This window comes from Amia ocellicauda, chromosome 13 (genome assembly GCF_036373705.1).
Source record: "Amia ocellicauda isolate fAmiCal2 chromosome 13, fAmiCal2.hap1, whole genome shotgun sequence".
Lineage (NCBI taxonomy): Eukaryota > Metazoa > Chordata > Actinopteri > Amiiformes > Amiidae > Amia > Amia ocellicauda.
This window is the reverse complement of record NC_089862.1, coordinates 6,854,654-6,875,525: the sequence shown is the minus strand read 5'-3', so window position 1 is coordinate 6,875,525 and position 20,872 is coordinate 6,854,654. Positions and strand designations below refer to the sequence as shown.

The 20,872-nt window shown below is 38.6% G+C and overlaps 1 protein-coding gene across 1 annotated transcript in view; it reads left to right on the top strand.

The window, feature by feature from the left end:
- The window catches only part of LOC136766383 (uncharacterized), a 40,884-nt gene extending 23,970 nt beyond the window's left edge, over positions 1 to 16,914 (top strand). The window contains exons 15-25 of the mRNA XM_066719800.1: positions 4,815 to 5,021; positions 5,231 to 5,376; positions 6,357 to 6,475; positions 10,406 to 10,530; positions 12,414 to 12,511; positions 13,095 to 13,231; positions 13,572 to 13,696; positions 14,185 to 14,330; positions 14,495 to 14,597; positions 14,833 to 14,975; positions 15,324 to 16,914. Coding sequence (XP_066575897.1) covers positions 4,815 to 5,021; positions 5,231 to 5,376; positions 6,357 to 6,475; positions 10,406 to 10,530; positions 12,414 to 12,511; positions 13,095 to 13,231; positions 13,572 to 13,696; positions 14,185 to 14,330; positions 14,495 to 14,597; positions 14,833 to 14,975; positions 15,324 to 15,444 — 1,470 coding nt within the window. The 3' untranslated portion in view covers positions 15,445 to 16,914. The remainder of the gene's footprint in view (positions 1 to 4,814; positions 5,022 to 5,230; positions 5,377 to 6,356; positions 6,476 to 10,405; positions 10,531 to 12,413; positions 12,512 to 13,094; positions 13,232 to 13,571; positions 13,697 to 14,184; positions 14,331 to 14,494; positions 14,598 to 14,832; positions 14,976 to 15,323) is intronic.
- The last annotated feature ends 3,958 nt before the right edge of the window (positions 16,915 to 20,872 follow it).

Here is a 20,872-nt window from a genome sequence, read left to right as displayed (position 1 = left end):
TGAGTGGTACCCGGTGGGGTCTTCTGCTGTTGTAGCCCATCCGCCTCAAGGTTGTACGTGTTGTGGCTTCACAAATGCTTTGCTGCATACCTCGGTTGTAACGAGTGGTTATTTCAGTCAAAGTTGCTCTTCTATCAGCTTGAATCAGTCGGCCCATTCTCCTCTGACCTCTAGCATCAACAAGGCATTTTCGCCCACAGGACTGCCGCATACTGGATGTTTTTCCCTTTTCACACCATTCTTTGTAAACCCTAGAAATGGTTGTGCGTGAAAATCCCAGTAACTGAGCAGATTGTGAAATACTCAGACCGGCCCGTCTGGCACCAACAACCATGCCACGCTCAAAATTGCTTAAATCACCTTTCTTTCCCATTCAGACATTCAGTTTGGAGTTCAGGAGATTGTCTTGACCAGGACCACACCCCTAAATGCATTGAAGCAACTGCCATGTGATTGGTTGGTTAGATAATTGCATTAATGAGAAATTGAACAGGTGTTCCTAATAATCCTTTAGGTGAGTGTATATGTGCTTAAGAATTATTTAGTTTGAGTAGGGCTCTCAGCGGAGGTTAATTAATTTCTCAAACATTCAAAATATTTCAAAAAGTTTCATATTCATTGTTTTTGTTGCTGTTAAAACCATATGACAAAATTGTAAAACAGATCAGAGATTTAACGTTTAATTTGCCCATTGAGTTGTAAATTCTCACTATTTAAGTTGTTCTCCATTTGCAATAAACAATAAATGCTATATAAAGAGTGCTGAAATGTGCAGTGAAACAAAATCTCAACGTAGCCTATACATCAACATATTTGTTTATTATGAAGAGAAAAAAAATCCTGCTCAACCATTTAATTTAGAACACATATACTCAAAATGTTAGTTTAACTTTATTGCTCTTAATTATGTAATAATAGTTGATAGGAGATGGGTTAAAGTTATATTTAGAAATTGATTTTATTTAACTTATTTGTGGTGGGTTTCAAAGACCTTTGAAACTATTTGAACTAGTCTAGAACTACTCTACCTAAAATAACATTGGGTAGTCCATGACTAGTACTAATGTGGGTCTGTGAAACAAGTCCTTGAAGTTCTAATAGTTGAGGGCATGAATCTGCGTGCATGAGATCGATAGATTGCAAATGCAAAAAAGCACTGCCCAAGGTGGAGGGGTTACGGTCTAACAAAACCGTTGCAAGGGAGGAGGCAGTGAGCTGATAAGGGAGCCTGCCCCAAAGGTGACCGCTAGGAGGCCTCAGCAACACAACTCCAGACAGAAGCCAACAGGGGCCCCTTGGGGCCACTGCTGGGCTGCCCAGGAGCGAGGACCGCAGTCACGCTCTACCGGGAACTGCAATCAGCATGTACAAAGCGGGGCTACAGAGGTCAACTCTTACGCCCTCCGCTTACAATAGCAAGGCTGGCTGCTCTACTAGTGCAGCTAGGAGTGAGGCCGTAATCTACTTGCACAATATGTGGCACAGGGCAGTCAAAGGAGCGGGGACCACAGAATCCAATAAAATAACTCACAGTTGGCTAGTAAATCCGAATAGCCACAGCTGGACACAACAGTAAATACAACATGGGCAGCAGGAACATTCATGCCACCTCCGCCACCTTTGCTGCACCTCCGTGCAGCACAGGAGCAAACTGAATGGTACAGAGTGGCCAGCTCCACTGTGTTGTCATAATAACCATATACATCATGGGGTGCAGGAAATCAGTTCATGCACCCTCCGCACAATCACAGGAGCGGTGGCCGCAGGCTCTACTAGTAACTAGGAGCGAGGCCACAACAAGCTCTACAATGTCGTTCCAATAAACTATATATACCACGGACCGCAGGAGCCAGCTCATGTGCCACACACGGAACACAGGAGCAGCTGACTCCTGCTAAATAGCACAGCTAACGCAGGGCAATGACAGCTCTACGTGGTTAACAAACAAACTATGTGCACAGCGGGGCACTAGAGTCAGCTCGAGTGCCCTCTGCTGAGGACAGGAGCAGCGGTCTCCTGCTCCATGGCGTTCACAGCCAGAGCGGGCCACAGACCTGATGACAAGGAACTAGCGAGACATTGAGAATAGCTCGAGTGCCTCAAGCTGGGAACAGCGGCAGTGACACTCTAAACTACTAGCAAGCTAAGATGGAGCCGCAGTCCTGCTATTTACACATAGTATATACACGTAACGGGATACAGGCCAGACACATGCACCACCGCAACACAATGTCAATGACAAACTAACTATATACAGAGTGCTCTTGTAAGGCAACGTACCTGGAGGCCCCATGTCAGACCCTGGGAACACATCAGCAGGGCAGTGAGCAAGTCCAGGAGCAGCTCGTGTGGAAGGGAAAACACAGTTCAGTATAGCTCTATCCAGGATGTGCTAACAGGGGCCAGACTTGGAAGAAATATCAGGAGCCAGAGCCCGTGGACTACTGGGGCTCAACTGGAGCCAACTCCGGCTTCCCAATGGAAGGGACTGGGCCTGTCACATCCAAATTGTAGAACTGGACAAATGTGTGCAGTAAACCCCAGGCTGCAGTTGCACAAATGTCTGCCAAGGGGGTACCTAGAAAAAGTCCCATGATGTGGCGGGGCATGTGACTCACTCACACGTTTTGCAGAGGTGATTGCCAGCAAGAACACAGTCTTAAGTGACACTAGCTTCAGCTCAGCTGAGTTCAGATTTGGTCCATCCTGCTTTTCAAAGCAAGGATGGCCTCATTGCGCTGTCTGTCCGTGGAGCCGGACATCTGACACCGACGCCGTGGTGAGGAGTGGGCTAGCAATGACATGGAAGAGGAGGAGATGGCCCGTGGGCACCACAGTGGCACACACTGTGGGCATGTCAGGCAGGGTAGGAGGGGAGAGCATGTGGGGAGCAGCTGCCTTAGCAGATGTGGCCATGGCAGCAGGCGCAGTATCAGGCGCAGTAATTAGGAGCCACAACAAGCTCTTCAATGTCTCCGAAGCTGCTTGCCTGAAGGAGGAGACAGTGGGGCTCGGGGAGAGAAAGAGGTCCAGGGCCACAGAGCCCCTGCCACTCGCTGGAGTGGGGAATCGCCAGGCGTGGCAGTGGTTGCGGGGCTCTGGGCAAACTGTACTGGGGCCAGAAGCCGCGGTCAGATTGCGCCCGCTGTCGGTGCACAGAAGAGGACCTCCCCACTCCAGGATGGGCAAGGTGCGGTGAACGCAAGTGGCACAGTGGCGGGGGCGAGAGGAAGAGGGGGTCTCTCCATCTTTGCAGAGTGCACATATGCGTGAACCAGAAAAACATGCAGAGGGGGCACCGGTCAGTGTTTGCACCATGGGGTGCACAACAACTGGGATGCCAAGTGGAGCGCCTAGTGGGACTCTGCACAGCGGCGCAAATGCGTCTCCACCCAACATAAGCGGATACGGGGGCTCTGCTACACCAAACCGCATGCATCCTTGCTGTTGCCGGACAGTACACTGTGTATCCAGACTCCGGAGTGTGGGATACAAGTGCCGCGTAGGTCCGTAGGCTTAACCACACCGTGTGGGCCAGTGTTTCCGGGTATAACAGGTGACGCCGAGTCCAGGGTCTGGGGAGCTGAGGGTGGTTGTCCACCAGCCGAAGCGAGGCCTAGAATCGAGGGCGCACAGACGGATGATGAAGCCTAGCATAGCTCGATTCCAGCAAGCTGAGAGAGCGAGCTCTCCAGGCGGGCGCAAGCCGGCAGAGGAGCCCCTCACGCGGGCGAGATCTCTTACTACACACCGAGGCTTAGGCTGGGCAGCTGGGCCTCGGATTTTACTGCCGCTGTTAATGTTTCTGCTGTGGAAGAAAAAGCCCTGTGGACAAAAAACAACACAGCAAGCAGTCGGATAAGATAAGGCACTATATTTTTAAATGCTCTATTTGTGAACCGAAACTGAAATCAAACGTGCAGATTAAATTATGACATCCCCATAATTATGCAAATTAGTACATCCAAAGCTTTGGTCATTTATTTTTCCTAAATTTCAAAGGTGAAACTTTACCCTTCATTACAGCCTAGGACCCTGTTAAATAACAAATGTTTGCATTCTGTTAATCTGATAAGTTGTTGGAGAGCTGCAGCTCTGAATATACTTCTGGCTGTATTAAATGTAAAATATCAGGAGCTTTGAACAAGGAGGAGACACGCTTTGCTGGTGTGGCTTCCGAAATGTGCAGGCACTGCGAGTCAATCACATCAGTTGTTATTCAAGCTAAAAAAAGAGGGTGAAAGCCACAGGTTTCTGCAAGACACTACACACATAAATAAAAACATTTACAAACTCAGAGAGCTGAATAGAGGTTATATTTATATGTAGAAGAAAGAAGCATTTAACAATAAATAAACCAGCCACTGTGGATTTTGTATGTAATTTTATATACAGGATATTGGTCACCATGACCTCTCCCCATGCTCTCTTACTTAGTCTAAGTATGTGAAGCGGTTCATGTAGTGTTATGGGAAGGAAATTATCCAATCTAATATACGCTGACCAGATTTTTGGAGTGATATCTGGGTACATATTTTTAAGTACTTCCGTCTCACAGTGGATTTTGCAGTGGTGAATAAAAGCTGCCTCCAAGCACAAGACAGGACAATCAGGTTGAGCCATAGGTCTAGGGCCATTGTTTATTTGACTTTATTTGAGATTTAAACACAGGTAATTTCCACCTTTGTTTTCTTCTGGGTCACAGCCATTACTAAAAATAATAGTTCTATATTTCCACAGAGTGCAACAATGTTCTGCAGGGTAGAGGTATTGTAAATCTCCAAAACTGTCTAAAATATTGTTCTCTGTTGCAGGTAATCATGGATTCGAGTTCTTCAATGCAGGATGAATGCTATGATAAAGTAACCAAAATGAAAAGAATTGATGCTGTCAAACAACTGTTCCATGCCTTTGCTAATAGGAGTATGGCATATGACTTTAAACATGTGATTGGTCTCATGAGAGTCGGAGGAAAAGCAACAATCCTCCATACTTTCACAGAAACTATGGAGACATTCAAGGTAACTTTTGTGTTTGAGACTAAAATTAAATTGTATTAAAAAATATAAATTATGAAATATCCTACTAAAAAGCACTAATATCAATGTTTTTTTTTTATCTGTAAGGCTCAATGAGTCCATGTAAAACCACTGCCCTTATATATCTCTCATTGATGCCCCTGGTTTAGCACAGAATATTATACAAATATTTTTTTTTTTATGTGCTCTAGGAATACATAAATAGTCTTAAGTCTTCTGGAAATACTCCTCTTTATGATGGCTTGGACTTTGGCATTTCAGAGCTAGGAAAGATCAAAGAACAATTTCCTGACTGCAAACTACGGATTTTATGTCTCACAGATGGACAGGACGTGGGGTATGAATTTTTACATTTAGTATTTGTGTTCAGTTAGCTATGTTTTAAATAGTTTATTTGTGACTATGAATACATATAATCTGCAACTCTTGAACTGTGTACTGGGCATATGTATTTTGTGCATAATCCTTTTCAAATAAACCATATAATTTAGAAAGATGTTTGTTCCATTTTTTATGCAGAGAAAACTGCAATCTGAACCTTGTTTCCCCATAGTGTGTTTCAGTAGGGAAAAAAGTTACATGTTTACATTTACTGCCAGGTCTAAAACAGAAACATTACAGAAAAGTTACAGCCTGCCAGCTAATTCTGAATATCAGGTTACCTAATGGAGAATGTTTTAAAGCTCACAATTACCTCTACACAGTTTATAAAAAGTTAAAAACTTCAGGGAGCAACATCTTGGGCAGGTCACACACTTGGATCAATACAACTTTAAACAAACACAAAATTGAAGATCATACTCGGTTGAATAATTCGTTTTTACATTTTTAAAATATAACACATTATTTTTATAATTAGCCATTAATACAGCTGGGATTTTACTGGAGCAATCTAGGTAAATTACCTTGGTCAAGGGTACAACAGCACTTGAACCCACAACCCTCCACTCCAGAGCCCCTAACCACTACTCCACACTGCTGTCCAATGTGTAAAGAATGTGCTTGAAGGAAAACTAATTTTGTATTCTAAAGGGTAGTTTTCTTGCAACTTCAATTAAGACTTACTCAAATATTTACATCATGTTTAAATAGTAGATTATGTTTTCAATTATGTTTAAATAGATAGTTATCATCATGAAGGAACAATGTGAATTTTTCATAACACCTTTCACTTTCACTGCATTTGTGTCATAAATAAAGATTCATTCATATGCCTGATGATCATTGTACATTGTTTTGGAAATTTAAATCTCATCAGTGCTGCTTGTGTCATTTCTTGATTACAATAACATTTCCATCTTTTTCATTATATTTTAGTTCAGTGAGTGACCCTGTGAATGTTGCTGCCAAACTAATCAGTTCTAACATAGTTGTTGATGCCATCATTGTTGGAACTGTGGAAAACTATGTACTACATGGGATTACAAATGTGACTGGTAAGCCAAATAATTATGTCTTAAAGGTGATCAGAATGTTTACTGTTTGTATGTTTGTATTTTTACTGTATTATAGGCCATTCACACTGGATCTATTTGGAATGGAGTGGCTGTGTACAAAATATTTCCATCCTCTTTAGATTGAAAATGATATAGGGCCCGATATTCAAACTTCACTCAATGTCCACGCAAAATGTGTGCCATGCCAAAAATATGCGACTCCTAAAAAGGAGAGATATTCAAACATGGTGCAAATCTTTGGAATATAGCATTTTTCTCCTGTCAAACCTGCCTGCGCCACTACACAGTGCACTATTATTCCCACTGAACACAGCTTTGCGCAGTTATTGGATTAATATGCCACGCAAATATCGCGCAAAAACAAGTATACTCAGTCAAATTAAAGCTTTCACGCAATTAATATTCGATTGCACTATGCGCATGGTTAATGTCAGTCCGGAATACATTTGCATCGTCATGTTTCCAATTACAGAGACATTACCATATGTTAATAAGTAATTAAAGGAACAGGACTCAGCAGGTGGATGAATGAGGGCAGTGTGCTGGACAGAGGCGAGTGCCATGTTTCACATTCTGTTATTTGTACATATATATATATATATATATATATATATATATATATATATATATATATATATATATATATCCAGGGCGAATTACAAAACATAAGAGCAATAACTAATATTTAATTAGAAATCACATCTGGCATCGGTCCACACTGTACCGTTCACTGGGTAATATAGTAGTGCACACCTCTATGCCATTGTCCTGACAGGGCAAACAACAAGGCTCATATGCATAGTATTGCAGTACAAACACAATATTGTGGACATAGTAGTAATAAATATTACCCAATACTCATAATTGTCTGTATGTATGGAGGTAGTCACAGACTCAAGCATAATCTTATTATGTGCATTGCTGCTGCTGTGTGTCCACAGGTGTGTACTGCAGTGCTCTGTAGCCGCCATCCTTTTTGATTTCCATAAGTAAGCTTGTTTTTATCTTTTGAAAGTACAGTGCTTACAAAGCACAAAGGGCGCGTTTTGTTAATTTATTTTACTTAAGCGTTGTTATTAAATTCAGTGCATATTTGGATGTCCTATTATTATTCTTATTAAGTTATTGTTTTTGATTTCTTACATTTAGTTTGTCTGAATTCGATTAATGATCCACTCTAACTGGATATCAATGAGTTAATTTCCCTTTGTCTTATATTTGCTAGGTGTTAATGTTTCCTGAACCTTGTTATTTAAATAGAATTCTAATTAAGAGAAGCTGTGTAAACACCTTATTCATCACCTTTTAATTGTTCGTTTTCGTTTAACTTATATATAATATATTTATAAAATATATATATATATAATTTAAAAAAGGAAAAAAATAACTCAAATAAATTACAGCTGACTTAGGGATTTAAACTCACATTACAGAGTTTACAGGGCTGTTATTTAACCACTGTGCCAACAGAGATTAGTATTATTATTAGTTTCAAGTAGCCTACAGCCGCCACAACCAACTGTCTTAATTAGTTGTATATTGTCTACTACTGTACTGGCATTAGTCACAAATAAATGTATAAATTAGGAAATAATAAGAAATAAGAACAAATGTGTGTGTGTGTGTGTGTGTGTGCGTGTGTGTGTGTGTGCATATATATACACCGATCAGCCATAACATTATGACCACCTAGCTAATATTGTGTAGGTCCCCCTTTTGCCGCCAAAACAGCCCTGACCCGTCGAGGCATGGACTCCACTAGACCTCTGAAGGTGTGCTGTGGTATCTGGCACCAAGACGTTAGCAGCAGATCCTTTAAGTCCTGTAAGTTGCGAGGTGGGGCCTCCGTGGATTGGACTTGTTTGTCCAGCACATCCCACAGATGCTCGATTGGATTGAGATCTGGGGAATTTGGAGGCCAAGTCAACACCTTGAACTAGTGATTCATCAGACCAGGCCACCTTCTTCCATTGCTCCGTGGTCCAGTTCTGATGCTAACGTGCCCATTGTAGGTGCTTTCGGCAGTGGACAGGGGTCAGCATGGGCACCCTAACTGGTCTGCGGCTACGCAGCACCATACGCAACAAACTGCGATGCAGTGTGTGTTCTGACACCTTTCTATCAGAACCAGCTCTAACTTTTTCAGTAAATTGAGGTACAGTAGCTCGTCTGTTCCCCACATGCATCAATGAGCCTTGGCCGACCCATGACCCTGTCGCCGGTTCACCACTTTTCCTTCCTTGGACCCAGTCGTCTAGCCATCACAATTTGGCCCTTGTCAAAGTCGCTCAGATCCTTACACTTGCCCATTTTTCCTGTTTCTAACACATCAACTTTGAGGACAAAATGTTCACTTGCTGCCTCATATATCCCACCCACTGACAGGTGCCATGATAATGAGATTATCAGTGTTATTCACTTCACCTGTCAGTGGTCATAATGTTATATTGTGTATATACCTATATATGTATATGTGTATGTTATATAGCTCTATGATAAGTGAATGCACTCATGGTTGCTCATGTGGAGAATGTATGAGGGGGCGAATTGTGTCTGTGTGAGGCCGGTCACCCTGCAGCATCTTTGCCTGTGTCAGGGTTGCGCTTTGCCAGGTGTACAGTGCAGCATTACTGTTCAAATGTCCACAGACATGCTGCATGCTACTAACTACATTTCCTATGTATATATGTATGTATGTATGTACTGCCATTCTGTCAAAAAAAAAAGACTGTTAGGAACTTGTTCTGGTGCAGCATACATACAACCATAAATAAAAACACTGTGCTGGTATGTCGCTGTCCAGGAGCTGTCCCCTGAAATAGTGCTGTGCGCGGAGTTAACACCATACTTTTCAACACATTATTTTGTGAGCTGCAAACCTGTTTTTTGCGCGGCAGACAGCTATGTACATAGCAGGAATCATGCATAATTTCAGCCACTTCCCTGATTTTGCACCTTGCATACAATTAAAGGGTGAACAGCAAAAATTAGATTGGGGTTTTAAATGGGGTTTTCAATATGGCAAATAATGTAATTAAATGCCCTTTCATTTAAAAATTCAAAATTAACTGGCATATGTCCTACCATATTGGTTTCATGTCAGTTTCTATAGCAACAGATATTTAATATTCCCATTTAAGCCTGGTGTACTGGTGTAGGGTAGGCTTAAATAATTACTTAAATTTAAGACCAAACTGATATATATATATATATATATATATATATATATATATATATATATATATATATATATATATATATTGTGCAACGGGCCTATTTATTTTGGGCTTAAATCTAAGTTTAAGACTTAAAAAATGGTCTTAAAGGCATTTAAGACCTTTTGTGCAGCTGACCCCAGGTCTCTTAAGAGTGGACACATTACAGAATCGTACTTTCAAATAAACAAGAAAAGCTATGGTCATTCTAACTCCAACGGGATTAATTGGCACAAGGCCAGGGTCAGGCATTTTACCTCAATAAAAAAAATGTTTTTAGTTAGGGTCCTACAGCCACACTAGCCCCTTCATTGTTCTTATAGAAAGTCAGACATACACCTACATTTTAAACATTTTAAATCAAGGGCAATTTCTCTGCCATTGTAGCCAATATAAATGTTAATAAATCCCCTTTAAGCTATTGTAGGCATTAAAACAGTTCTTCATCCTTTCAGAGATCTTCTGCACCAGTCAGGAAAACTTGTTTATCTATTTATCAAATAGCAACAATGCAAAAGACCAAAAACTGGGGAAATATATTGTAGAACTAGATATCCTTAAACTTGCTATACGCAATTGCAAATTAAAACACAATAATTAAAGCTTAGTACAAAGCCCGTGCCTTTTCAAGGTTTTACTACACAAATCATTGCTCATAGATTCATAGTAATCCTGTCTGAAATTATCACCCTAGGTGGCTGCTGTTTCAAACCTTCAACGAGTAAAGATGCCTTGAAAATATTTGAAATGGAAACTGTCTTATCTCTGGAGTGCAGGAAGGTTAAGAAGAAATATGAAGCATCATCCATCCAGAGGCTGGTATGGCATTTAATTATAACATTATTATGGCATATTAAATTTGTTAATCTATATGTAGTCCATGTTTTCTTGGATTTGTCTCACTTTGCCTAATATATTAGTTAAATATTTGTTGGAATTGTGTCAAATTAAACTGGCAGCAGATTCAAATATAAGTAAAAAACAAGACTAGAGGATCATGGGCAGTGGCGTAGCCAGGAATTCACAAAGGTGGGGGGGCAAAATGAGGGCAAAGAGGAATGAGGAATTTCATGACGGTGGTCTGAGGGGACCTCCCCCAGAAAACTGAAAATTAAATACCTGAACTGCGTACCTGAACAGACACATCTGCGAATTGTGTCATTTTGGAGTCGAAAAACCTAGCTCAAAATCTGCATGAAATCCTTGAAATCAGGCAGATTTTGACTCAAACATATCTTTGCTTCACAACCACAAATCACTATGGGACACATCAACCAACACATCAAATCGCACATCAACCGACATTATGCAGGTAAACTGGATGTGGTTTCTGGTGCTTGTCAATCAAAGAGATGTATTTTGGTAGAGCTCTGTGATTGAAACGGGTGAGGAGCACAACTTTCGATCTGTGCGCTGCTAGAAATATGCATCTTCAGTGGAAATCAGCTGTTTCCGCCGCTGATGTGGGAGTTTCTAGGTGAATGCAAGTCACCTGTTGTGACACCCGAATTCAGGAAAAACATCAACATAAAATAGTTTGAGGTCCTTATACAAGTGTATAAAGTCCATAAAGTCTTTATTCTGTAATAGTGGAGCGCAAATATGTTTTGAGTAGTTTTAGTGCACTGAATGATCGCTCCCCTATTGCTGTCATAACTGGTAGCCCCCCCCACCCAAAATATGCCACTGATCATGGGCAAAAAAACGTACATGAGAATATAAACAAACTAAAAACATTGTTTATATTTCAGAATTACCTGTTCTTACATTTGTTACCAAATAAAAGTAAAAAATATAATTCTTGAAAAAACCTCTCCACTGCCATATATTGACAGTTACAGCCAATTAGATGTGAGTATAGTCCTTCCTGATTGGCTGATTCAGGCCTTAGGTATTTGAGCATGGCGACATATACCCAGGTCTATGACAATTCATCACAGACATTTAATCATGAACAATTAATCAAAATCAAAACAGACAGTCAGTTTGCATTTTGTAAGTGGCAATGCAAATTGGTGATGAATTGCCAGTGAGAAATTGTCGCTGGTGACGAAAAACTCGTTATGAAAAGTGTGTGATGAAAAGTACAAGACAAAATGACAGGATCCCCATATTCCCATAGACATATATGGGTATTCCAGTATACAGTACGCCCTTCACTCTTTGAAAGTAAATCTTCACTTATGTCTTCGCTAACACAATCACTCACATGAGATTCCTTTTGTGTTTAGATCAATTCCAAATATTGACCTAATTGTTTATCTCAAATTATAAACCCATTGTTACGTGTTTTATATTTCTTATTACTCGGAAAGTGTCATTAGTGTACTGAACTGCCTGCAAGCCTAATTTGTTTGTTAAAAATAACAGAGCCTATGAACAAAATCTGGATTAGGGCCTCAGAAAGCAATTATAGCAATGAAAGTAATTTACACATGCTTCCAAAATTATCTCATACAGAGTTATAATATCATTATATATTATAATATAATATATATTACCTCTGTAATCAGGACCTAAAGTTAAAATATGTACAGGTACAGCCTCACTCTCAAAGGGTTAATGTATTGGTGTATTTTTATATATTAGCATAATTTAAATATCTGTCACATTACATGACAGGTATAATTCTTCATCTCAGAAAATGTTTATTTATAAAATCATTATATTTCAACTAAGTGCAATTTTGTTGATTTTTCCAGACTGATTTAACTAGTGTCTTTACATCACATGGGTACGATGACAAACCAGACATTAAACGGCCTGAAGAAGTAAATGAAAAAGTGGCTTTAACACATGTGTAAGTTATATAATTATAGTGAGTCATATTAAGCAATCAAACAAGAAATATGATTATTTAGGAAATTGTATGGTAGGTATGATCTCTTGATGTTTCTCTGTGATAATGAGGACATTATTTTTGATCTAACACATTGTATACCCATTAGCAACAGTTACTTTCAGTAAACATCAGAGTATATTTAACATGTGAACAAAGTTTTTCTATTTCCTTCAAAAACTCAATATACAGAAACATAATTAATTTCCCACACAGAATACACCAAACAAATACAGAAAAATAAACGTATTTTTTTTAAATGAATGTAAAGGGGACATTAATTGTGTAATAACTCTTTCCAAAATGTCTCATTTTTGTTATGATCCTAATTACCACTTTTGTAATGTTTACCAATTGGCTATGAAAATTACCTGAATGAAAAAAGTAATTGATAGACTTAAGTGTTAAAATAATAGGATTGTTAATCTTTAAAATCCACGTTTGCACACCAGTCCTTTATTTGGTATACCATAGTTTAATTAAACAGTTATGGAAGCATCCTTGTAATATGAGATGACCTGCTTATGAAACCTGTGCACTGCAGAGCGCTAAAAAAGAAAATCAAGGAATGCAAGACTGGTAAAGTCATGGAGAAAGACAAGCGAATTCTTGAAGAATTGAAGAATCTGCACTGTTCACCTCATCCTTACTGCAAAGTGTTTCCCTCTGAGACCGACATCAGTAAGTTGAATAGAAGTGAACCAAACATTTACATAAAAATTTGTATATTAGAGTATACTTACTCATGCTTTTGTATGTGTTTTTTTCTGAAACCCTAGGATTTAATTATTCTAATGTTCTTATTTTAAGGTATGCCAACTGAAAGCAAGTCTCTAGATTTTAGCTGTTGTAACTAACATTTCAATATTATTCTTATTTAGATATTATATGTGTGAGATTGACAACTGCTTACTGACTTGATGTGTGCCACTGACATTTTTTTGTTTGTTGTGTAGATAAAGCAAAAGTGCGCATTTATTGTGTCTATTTGTTCTGAGCTGTATACTGAGATATTTTTCAGCTTTTTGGCAGATTCTCATGCTTGGCCCTCCTGATACACCCTATGAAAATGGCACCTTCCTCCTTTACTGCAAGTTTGGAGAAGAATACCCTATTAAACCTCCCCTCGTACGCTTCATCACAACCGTATCCTTAAAGCACTTAACATCATAACAGTGGAAGCCCTACCTGTAAAATAACTGAATTTAAATACATTTTGGTTTGCTTCATAACACAATGTTACAGAATTTCAATTTGTCATTTACAAGATAATGATTTTCAAGACAAAAAGGCCTGATTGTGTTAATATGCAGGTCCATGTCTGAGTAATGATACATAACTAAAGAAAGCTATACATAGATTGATACATTGCAAGAATATTCAGTATTCAAATGAATCAAAATGTAAAGATTTGCCTGACTATTAATATTGTATGTAGCAATAGAATATTGAAACCTATGTGAAGTACATGACATTCCAAAATGTATCTTGTAAAACGCATATCATTTTCCATCATTAGGTAACGAGTCAATTTTAATGTGATAGCCATTTGTTTTCATAAAATATATGTGGTTAATGTAGTGTAGGCTGGGATATGAAATATGAAACAAGTATTCCTTAAATGTTCAAACTAGATTTACCACTGCAATGTGAATAGTGTGGGACGTATCTGTCACAACATATTTGATCGCAATTATTCTGCCCATGTAACTATGAGAAACATCCTGGAAGCTGTGTACGGCCTTTTGATTGCACCTGAGCCTGACGATCCATTGGACAGGTAAAGACTGTATTTCTACCATCATGAACCAAATGGCTTTCTTTGTGAAAATAACTAGTGAGCCTGCCCCAGCAAAATCAACCAAATTCATCTTAGTATTATATTTGAAAAGCAGATCATTCTTTACAGCCTCTAAAATGTTGTATTTACACTGTTATTCACAGCATCCTGGCTGAGGAATACCAGAGCAGCAGAGGGAAATACCTTGAAGAGGCTAAAAACAGCACAACTACTCATGCCAGCACATCTTTGGAAGACATGGAAAAGGTTAATGATAAAATTGGAAACAAAATTGTTGGTGTTTTGAGAACTGATAGAAAGAGATGAGTTTCAACAAAAGCAGAGAAGAGCAACTTAGTGTTTAGTTATTATCTTTCAGCAATACCAAGTGCGTAAAACTATTATTGTGTAAAAATGTTTGTAGTTGTTTTTAAAATAAATCCATGCTTTAGTTAAATGTTTGTGTTCTAATGATCTGAATGTCTGTCCATTTCTTCTATAGACATTGCTGGGCATGGACTTGAAAGATGAACCTGGACCTTCACATTTGATTTGTAGGCTTACAGGAAAGATGTTCATTGATCCGGTGGAAACCCCTTCTGGAAATGTTTATGAGCGCCGTGCTATTGAAAACCACCTGAAAACGTACGCAACTCTAAAAATTGTCTTTACCCAAGTAATAAGTCTGAAACTCAAAACAATTAAGAAAGTTTATGTGTAAGAAGTGTAATAACTGTTTTTTCTGTGTCAATAATTTTAATTAAAACAAACACATTTTAGACTAATATAAGTCCTTATTTAAATTAAAACTAGTTTAGCTGGGTGTATCAGCTCTATGTACAATTAGAGAAAATAATTCACTTTATTTAATAGTTGTATCCATTTAAATCTTTTCTGTTGCATAATCTTTCATTCATTGTGAGTGTTTATCCCCAAATTGCTTTATTTTGATAACTTAATACTGAATGTATTTATTTTTCTTGAATTTTGCAGGAAAGCCACAGATCCATCAAATAATAAGCCTCTACATCAAGCTGAACTGAAATCAAGCTTAGACATGAAAAAAATGGTGGAAACCTACAGAAAGCGCCAAATTCAAGAAACTGCTGTATAAATCAATACATGTCATATGAGGCACACTTATTCCAAAGAACATAAGCAGATGAAGTTTTATGTCCAATTAAACAAATGTTTAAAATAAGATAGATTTTTAATACTCTAGTTCCATAGTTTAGATTTTATGTAATGGGTTTATTTTATTGTTCAAAATAACATAACATTTGTAAAATAATTTGGAAATGCATAATTTAGAATTAAACAGCAGTAGATTTTTAGTCAGAAAGGATGTATTGCTTTATGTCAAAAATATCTACCAATTATCAATGTAAAATAATTGTATATGCTGTTAAATACATAATGTAATCTCATGATTACCCCTGTTAAACTGCCTGAGGAGGAGGAATATCTGTGTCAAAATGAGCAAGATGTGAACTGGTGATACAAAGATTAAGAAATAGTTATTTGGTACCATAAAACTCTTTCTTATAATATTAAGCTTCACAATATATAATCTTATAATAATACGTAGACCTACTGTGTTTTATAAGTAATAGAGAGGCCTACAATATATATTCAAACCAGCCTTTCAGTAACATAATTCACTCAATTGCCTGGTTAATGAATCAAGATTAACATAATTTTTGGACACTGATTGAAAATATATGATGGACTTACCTTGGCATCTTGGCTGTATCTCTTCTTCTGTGTGCACTGCCCAATAATTCTCCTCCTTTGCCCAGCAACTAAGGATCTTCAGGACAGCAGCATCTCTGAGCATGCCTGATCAAATCCCATCTGTTTGCATCTCACAAATCCCACAATCCATCACTGTGCTTTGCTGCCTATACACTTTCTCCACCAACACTACTATATACTACAGATTAAACACATTTTTTGTAGTTCTGGGTTCCACTACTTGCTTACTATCCAATAATATTGAAATATTTTCACTCATTTGCTGTAGTTGTATTGTATACAAGATTTAGGATTGTTAGGAAATGCTGCTCTGTGGCTGGCTGGTCTCTCATGTGTGATATATATATATATATATATATATATATATATATATATATATATCTTTTTTTATTGTTGCTGCACTGTATAACTCATTGCATATGCTGTATTCTATATTTTCTATTAAATCTCTATACACCATGTCTGATATCTGTACATTTAATGGATTCCGGTTGTTGAATATGATGCACCTTTTACAAAAGTATGATCAAAACATAAAAGTAACATCAAATGTAGCTGTGCACCTTCACCTTCTAATAAGTATTAACAATATTCAACATACGGAATATGAATCTGTTGCGCTGATATAATTACTATACAGAGTATAAGTCAGTGGTTTTTTTGCCATCCTGAACCTAGGGCTGGTAGTACGTACTATCTTGAGCTGCATCATGTTTGTCAGCATTCAATGTTTTTTTTTTTTTTTTTAAGATTTTATACTTTGTAATGCAAAGCTATCTAGGAAAAGATTAGTTTCCAAATGCCATTAAATGTTTGTCTTCATCTCTAATCTAGTTTTCTGATCTCTAATCTTTTGATTATGATTCTATAGAATGTTCTCAAAAAAGGACAAATGCTAGAGACAATATCCCGTGCTCAATATAATCCACTAACTCCACTTAATATATTTTTTATTTTTCAGTTTCTATTAAATGTGATGCAGGGTTTGTCCAGAGGGTGGCAGCAGAGTGTTGCTAATGCCTCTGGCTGTGGGCTTGTCTTTAGGTAAGATTTAGAATGGAGCTCCTTCTGATAAAACAGAATTTGTTTGTGAATTCCTTATAGGATGAACTTCAAAGTAGTTCGTAATTTTAATTAAACTTAAATACAATGTAACCTAATATAACCTAACCACAAACAGCTGTAATATAACTAGGACAACACTGCAAAAAAATGGTGTGTTCATTTAGGCAAGATCATTAGATCCTTGTGTGAAATCTTACGAGAGTAATCAAACACCAGTTTACCTTAAACTCTAATTCTGCTTCATAAGTAATTATTATGCAAATATATTCCAGCATTCAAACTGAAAGGAACTCTGGATTGTTTCAGAATCCAAAAGCCATAAACCATGCAATATGTGGTGGAGAGATACTTGTTTGAAGTAGCAAGTGAAACAAACAAACTAAAAATGTTAGAATGTTAAAATAAATATATAGAAAAAAATAGCAATACGGAGCTTACAAAATTACAACTTTCACTTTTGAGATTTGGGTCTAGTTGCCATCTAGCCAGTGAAGTCCTGAAGCCCAGTAAAGGCCTGATATCTTTATAAATGGAAAATGATTTCATTTTTGTTTCATCAGGAGGATCGTTAACCTCTCATCGGTAGAAAGAGAACAGAAAGAAAAGATTGGTGATAAGTTATGCAGTGAGTATGAGTTCAGAGGAAACAATGGGTTGAGAATCTGAACTGATTGAAAATGTGTTTATGGATCAGAGGAAGGTGTAGCTAAAAACATTTGCAATGACTTTGAGTCGTTCTCTAGAAAATAAAAGAAGTCCTGGGTGTTTCGGGCAGAACCTGAGACCCCTGAGCTTGCAGCGACCCAGCGATGCATAAACTTACTGTGCCTGCCTCTCTCGTGGAGATCTTTCCCGCTCTGAGTCACAGACTGACACTTCAACTGGGAGGTGAGAACTTTTTTCCCCTCAGTAAGAGTATCCAATATACCTTCTCCCCATTGGTTTAATGCCCAGCTCCATGTTCTGATACATCCCACCTGGAGTTAGTGTGTCCAGTCTTACACAGACTCTTCATACGCTTCTGATGCACTGAAGCACCTGAGCAGCAGGATGCAGAATGCAGAGGGAATGATTTTGGGTCGTTTGATCTGAGCATTTTGTGCTTGATAAAGGGAAAGCCCTGTGTTTTAAGCCGTGATGCTTAATTACAGCATTCTTTTTTATGAGATGTAATTTGAACACAACAAGCTTTCCCACATTACTAGACATTTCAATATTTGCAAGAAATGTACGCACAAGAGGAAACCATTTCCCCATCGTGCTGCACTCCCTGGGGAATCCTGCAGCAGAATTCCTCAAATTCCTCAGCACGCTGTGCGTAGACCTATCCCTTGAGGTGCAGAACTGTAGTGGCCTCGCTCTCAGGAAGCGCACACTTTTCCCCAGTTGTTTCATTGTATAATTTGTTAAGGTTTTGGCTTTAAAATCATGTTCCCTCAGACATTTCACCGATTCCACCTGGAGAAAAGGAATTCCTTGGAATCACAGAATTCTTCAGGTAGTGCGTCTGGTCCGGTTACCCCAGTGCTGAGCCATATTACAATGAACTCAGCATCAGATAGCAAAAGGGGGTGACCAGCACATCTGTAATTTGCAACCTATCTTTGTTCTGATAATAGACATGGGCTTGAGGATTTTTTCAAGGTTATATTACCCTTTTACTAATGTTTTCACTAATACCTTTTTGATTGAACATATTTGGTGTTCTTTTTGGGCCTTGGCTCTTGGGTCTTACATATCTAAGAACCAGAATGAAAGAATGGCCGGAATCATCTATTGTACCATTTGTTTTTCTACCATGACTATTTATTATGAAAAGCACAGACTGTCATGTACGTTATGGTTTTAAATGAACAACTACCTCTATGTTTTTTGTAACATGTGGTATTCAGTTTGCTTTTTTATAATGTAATCCCTGGTAATGCATGAGAGTCTCTCAGCACACTGGATCAATGATATATCATAATAAGGCTTGCTTACTTTCAATACTTATTCCTGCCATCTGCATGTTAATTGTGTGGAGAGCAGTCTCACTCTCACTTTCTTTTCACTGGCAGAACAGTGGCACCCCGCCTGGTAAATTACTGTAACAGGTGTATTGCTCGGTCTGAGTTTCCTTTAAATGGAAAGAAGTAAATGATAAACGCATGATTCATCGCCACGTCAAGATATAATTAAGAAACAAGAAGTGGATTAACAGAGTTAATTGCAGCTGTAAAGGCAGAGAGGGACTGTTTATTGTGTGCCCTCAGGAGCTTGTCTCGGGCATCAGTGCGTCAGGCTGCACTCCGCTGTACGACGCCCTGGAGTGAGGGATCAGAGAGCTGAAGGAGGTGGGTTCCAGATTCCCAGACTGTCTCACTGGTGGAGATGATGTCGGGTGGGCAGTGCTTTTGTGTTTTTTTTTGCATTGACACTGGTTTCCTCTGCATTGACACTTGAAATTGAATTTTGCATTTTGAAACTCAGAGGTGGCCACATTGCTGCTACCTGATCCTTCACCAGGTTGTACGACCTGAATGCTGGCGACGTTTTCTGTGTACCACTCTGTATTGGCAACTTTTATTTAAAAGGCACTTATAAAGATGTCCAAATCAAAGTAAGTAACAAGAAATCTCCACGTTGGCCTTCAGTTGTTTTATCCCACCCAAACAAATGTGAAGTTGACAACTGTTCACCCAAACTCAAGACTATGACCCATGCGTCTGTCCAGCAGAGACAGAGACAACATTCACAGATCAGAGCCATACACTTTTTTCACAACTATAAAACTCAAGTAGCAAAGATTTTGTGTCCAGGGAGGACTGACTGACTTGTACTCACAGCCTGCCGGAATCACTGGTATGTGACTTGCACATGCACCAGTATTACTTCACTTTCACATTTTGTCACATTATTATATGAACAGCTTAATGCCTGACTGAGACAGCTTGTGCTAGTGGATTGCTTTTCTCTGGAAGAGTGTATGGATTGATTAATTGGTTATGTAAAGATATCTGAAACTTTTCATAATGTTGTAGGGCTGGATAGGAGAGGGACTTTGAGTGATTCATCCCGTGATTGTGGAGAGCGGTGGTCCTGTGTTTGCAGGTTTCACTTCCAGCTCAGCTGTACATTCCTTGAGGCTTCATAAAAGTATAATTGGATTTTTAAATTATTTTGAGCTGTTAAATAATTGAAAATAGTGCAGGTAAGGGCAATGGTAGTGAAAGATACACCCGTAAAATAGGTAAAGGTCCCTCAGGGGCCTTGACCCTAGGCCCTAATGGCAACCTAGGTGTCTCCTAGACCCTGACCTATATTTGAGTGCCATTGGCGCTTCATTTCTAAAACTCAGATATTTTTCTGTTCTGCCACCTATATGTCTGTTGTTTGATAACATACGTACCTATGCTGTGTTACAGTTTGCTGAAATGAGCAGATTTCAAGGAACAATGTCCACAACATGACTGGTTTTTGTTCTCTTCTAGGAAGGTTTAGTGTTGAAATAGTGTTTTGCAATACTAAATATATCGAATGTCTGCTATTATTTTATTAAATATACGTCTCTGTAGAAGGTGTGCAACAAGATTTGTTTTATTATTTTACACAGCTACCTTGTGTGTTGTCAGGTTTACATTTTTAAAGGTTATAATATTTAGTTTGTTACCTAATTGTAGATGCATGGTGTTAGAGCCTGCATCTTGTCAAACAAGAAATGCACCAAACTGTCAGCTATGAAC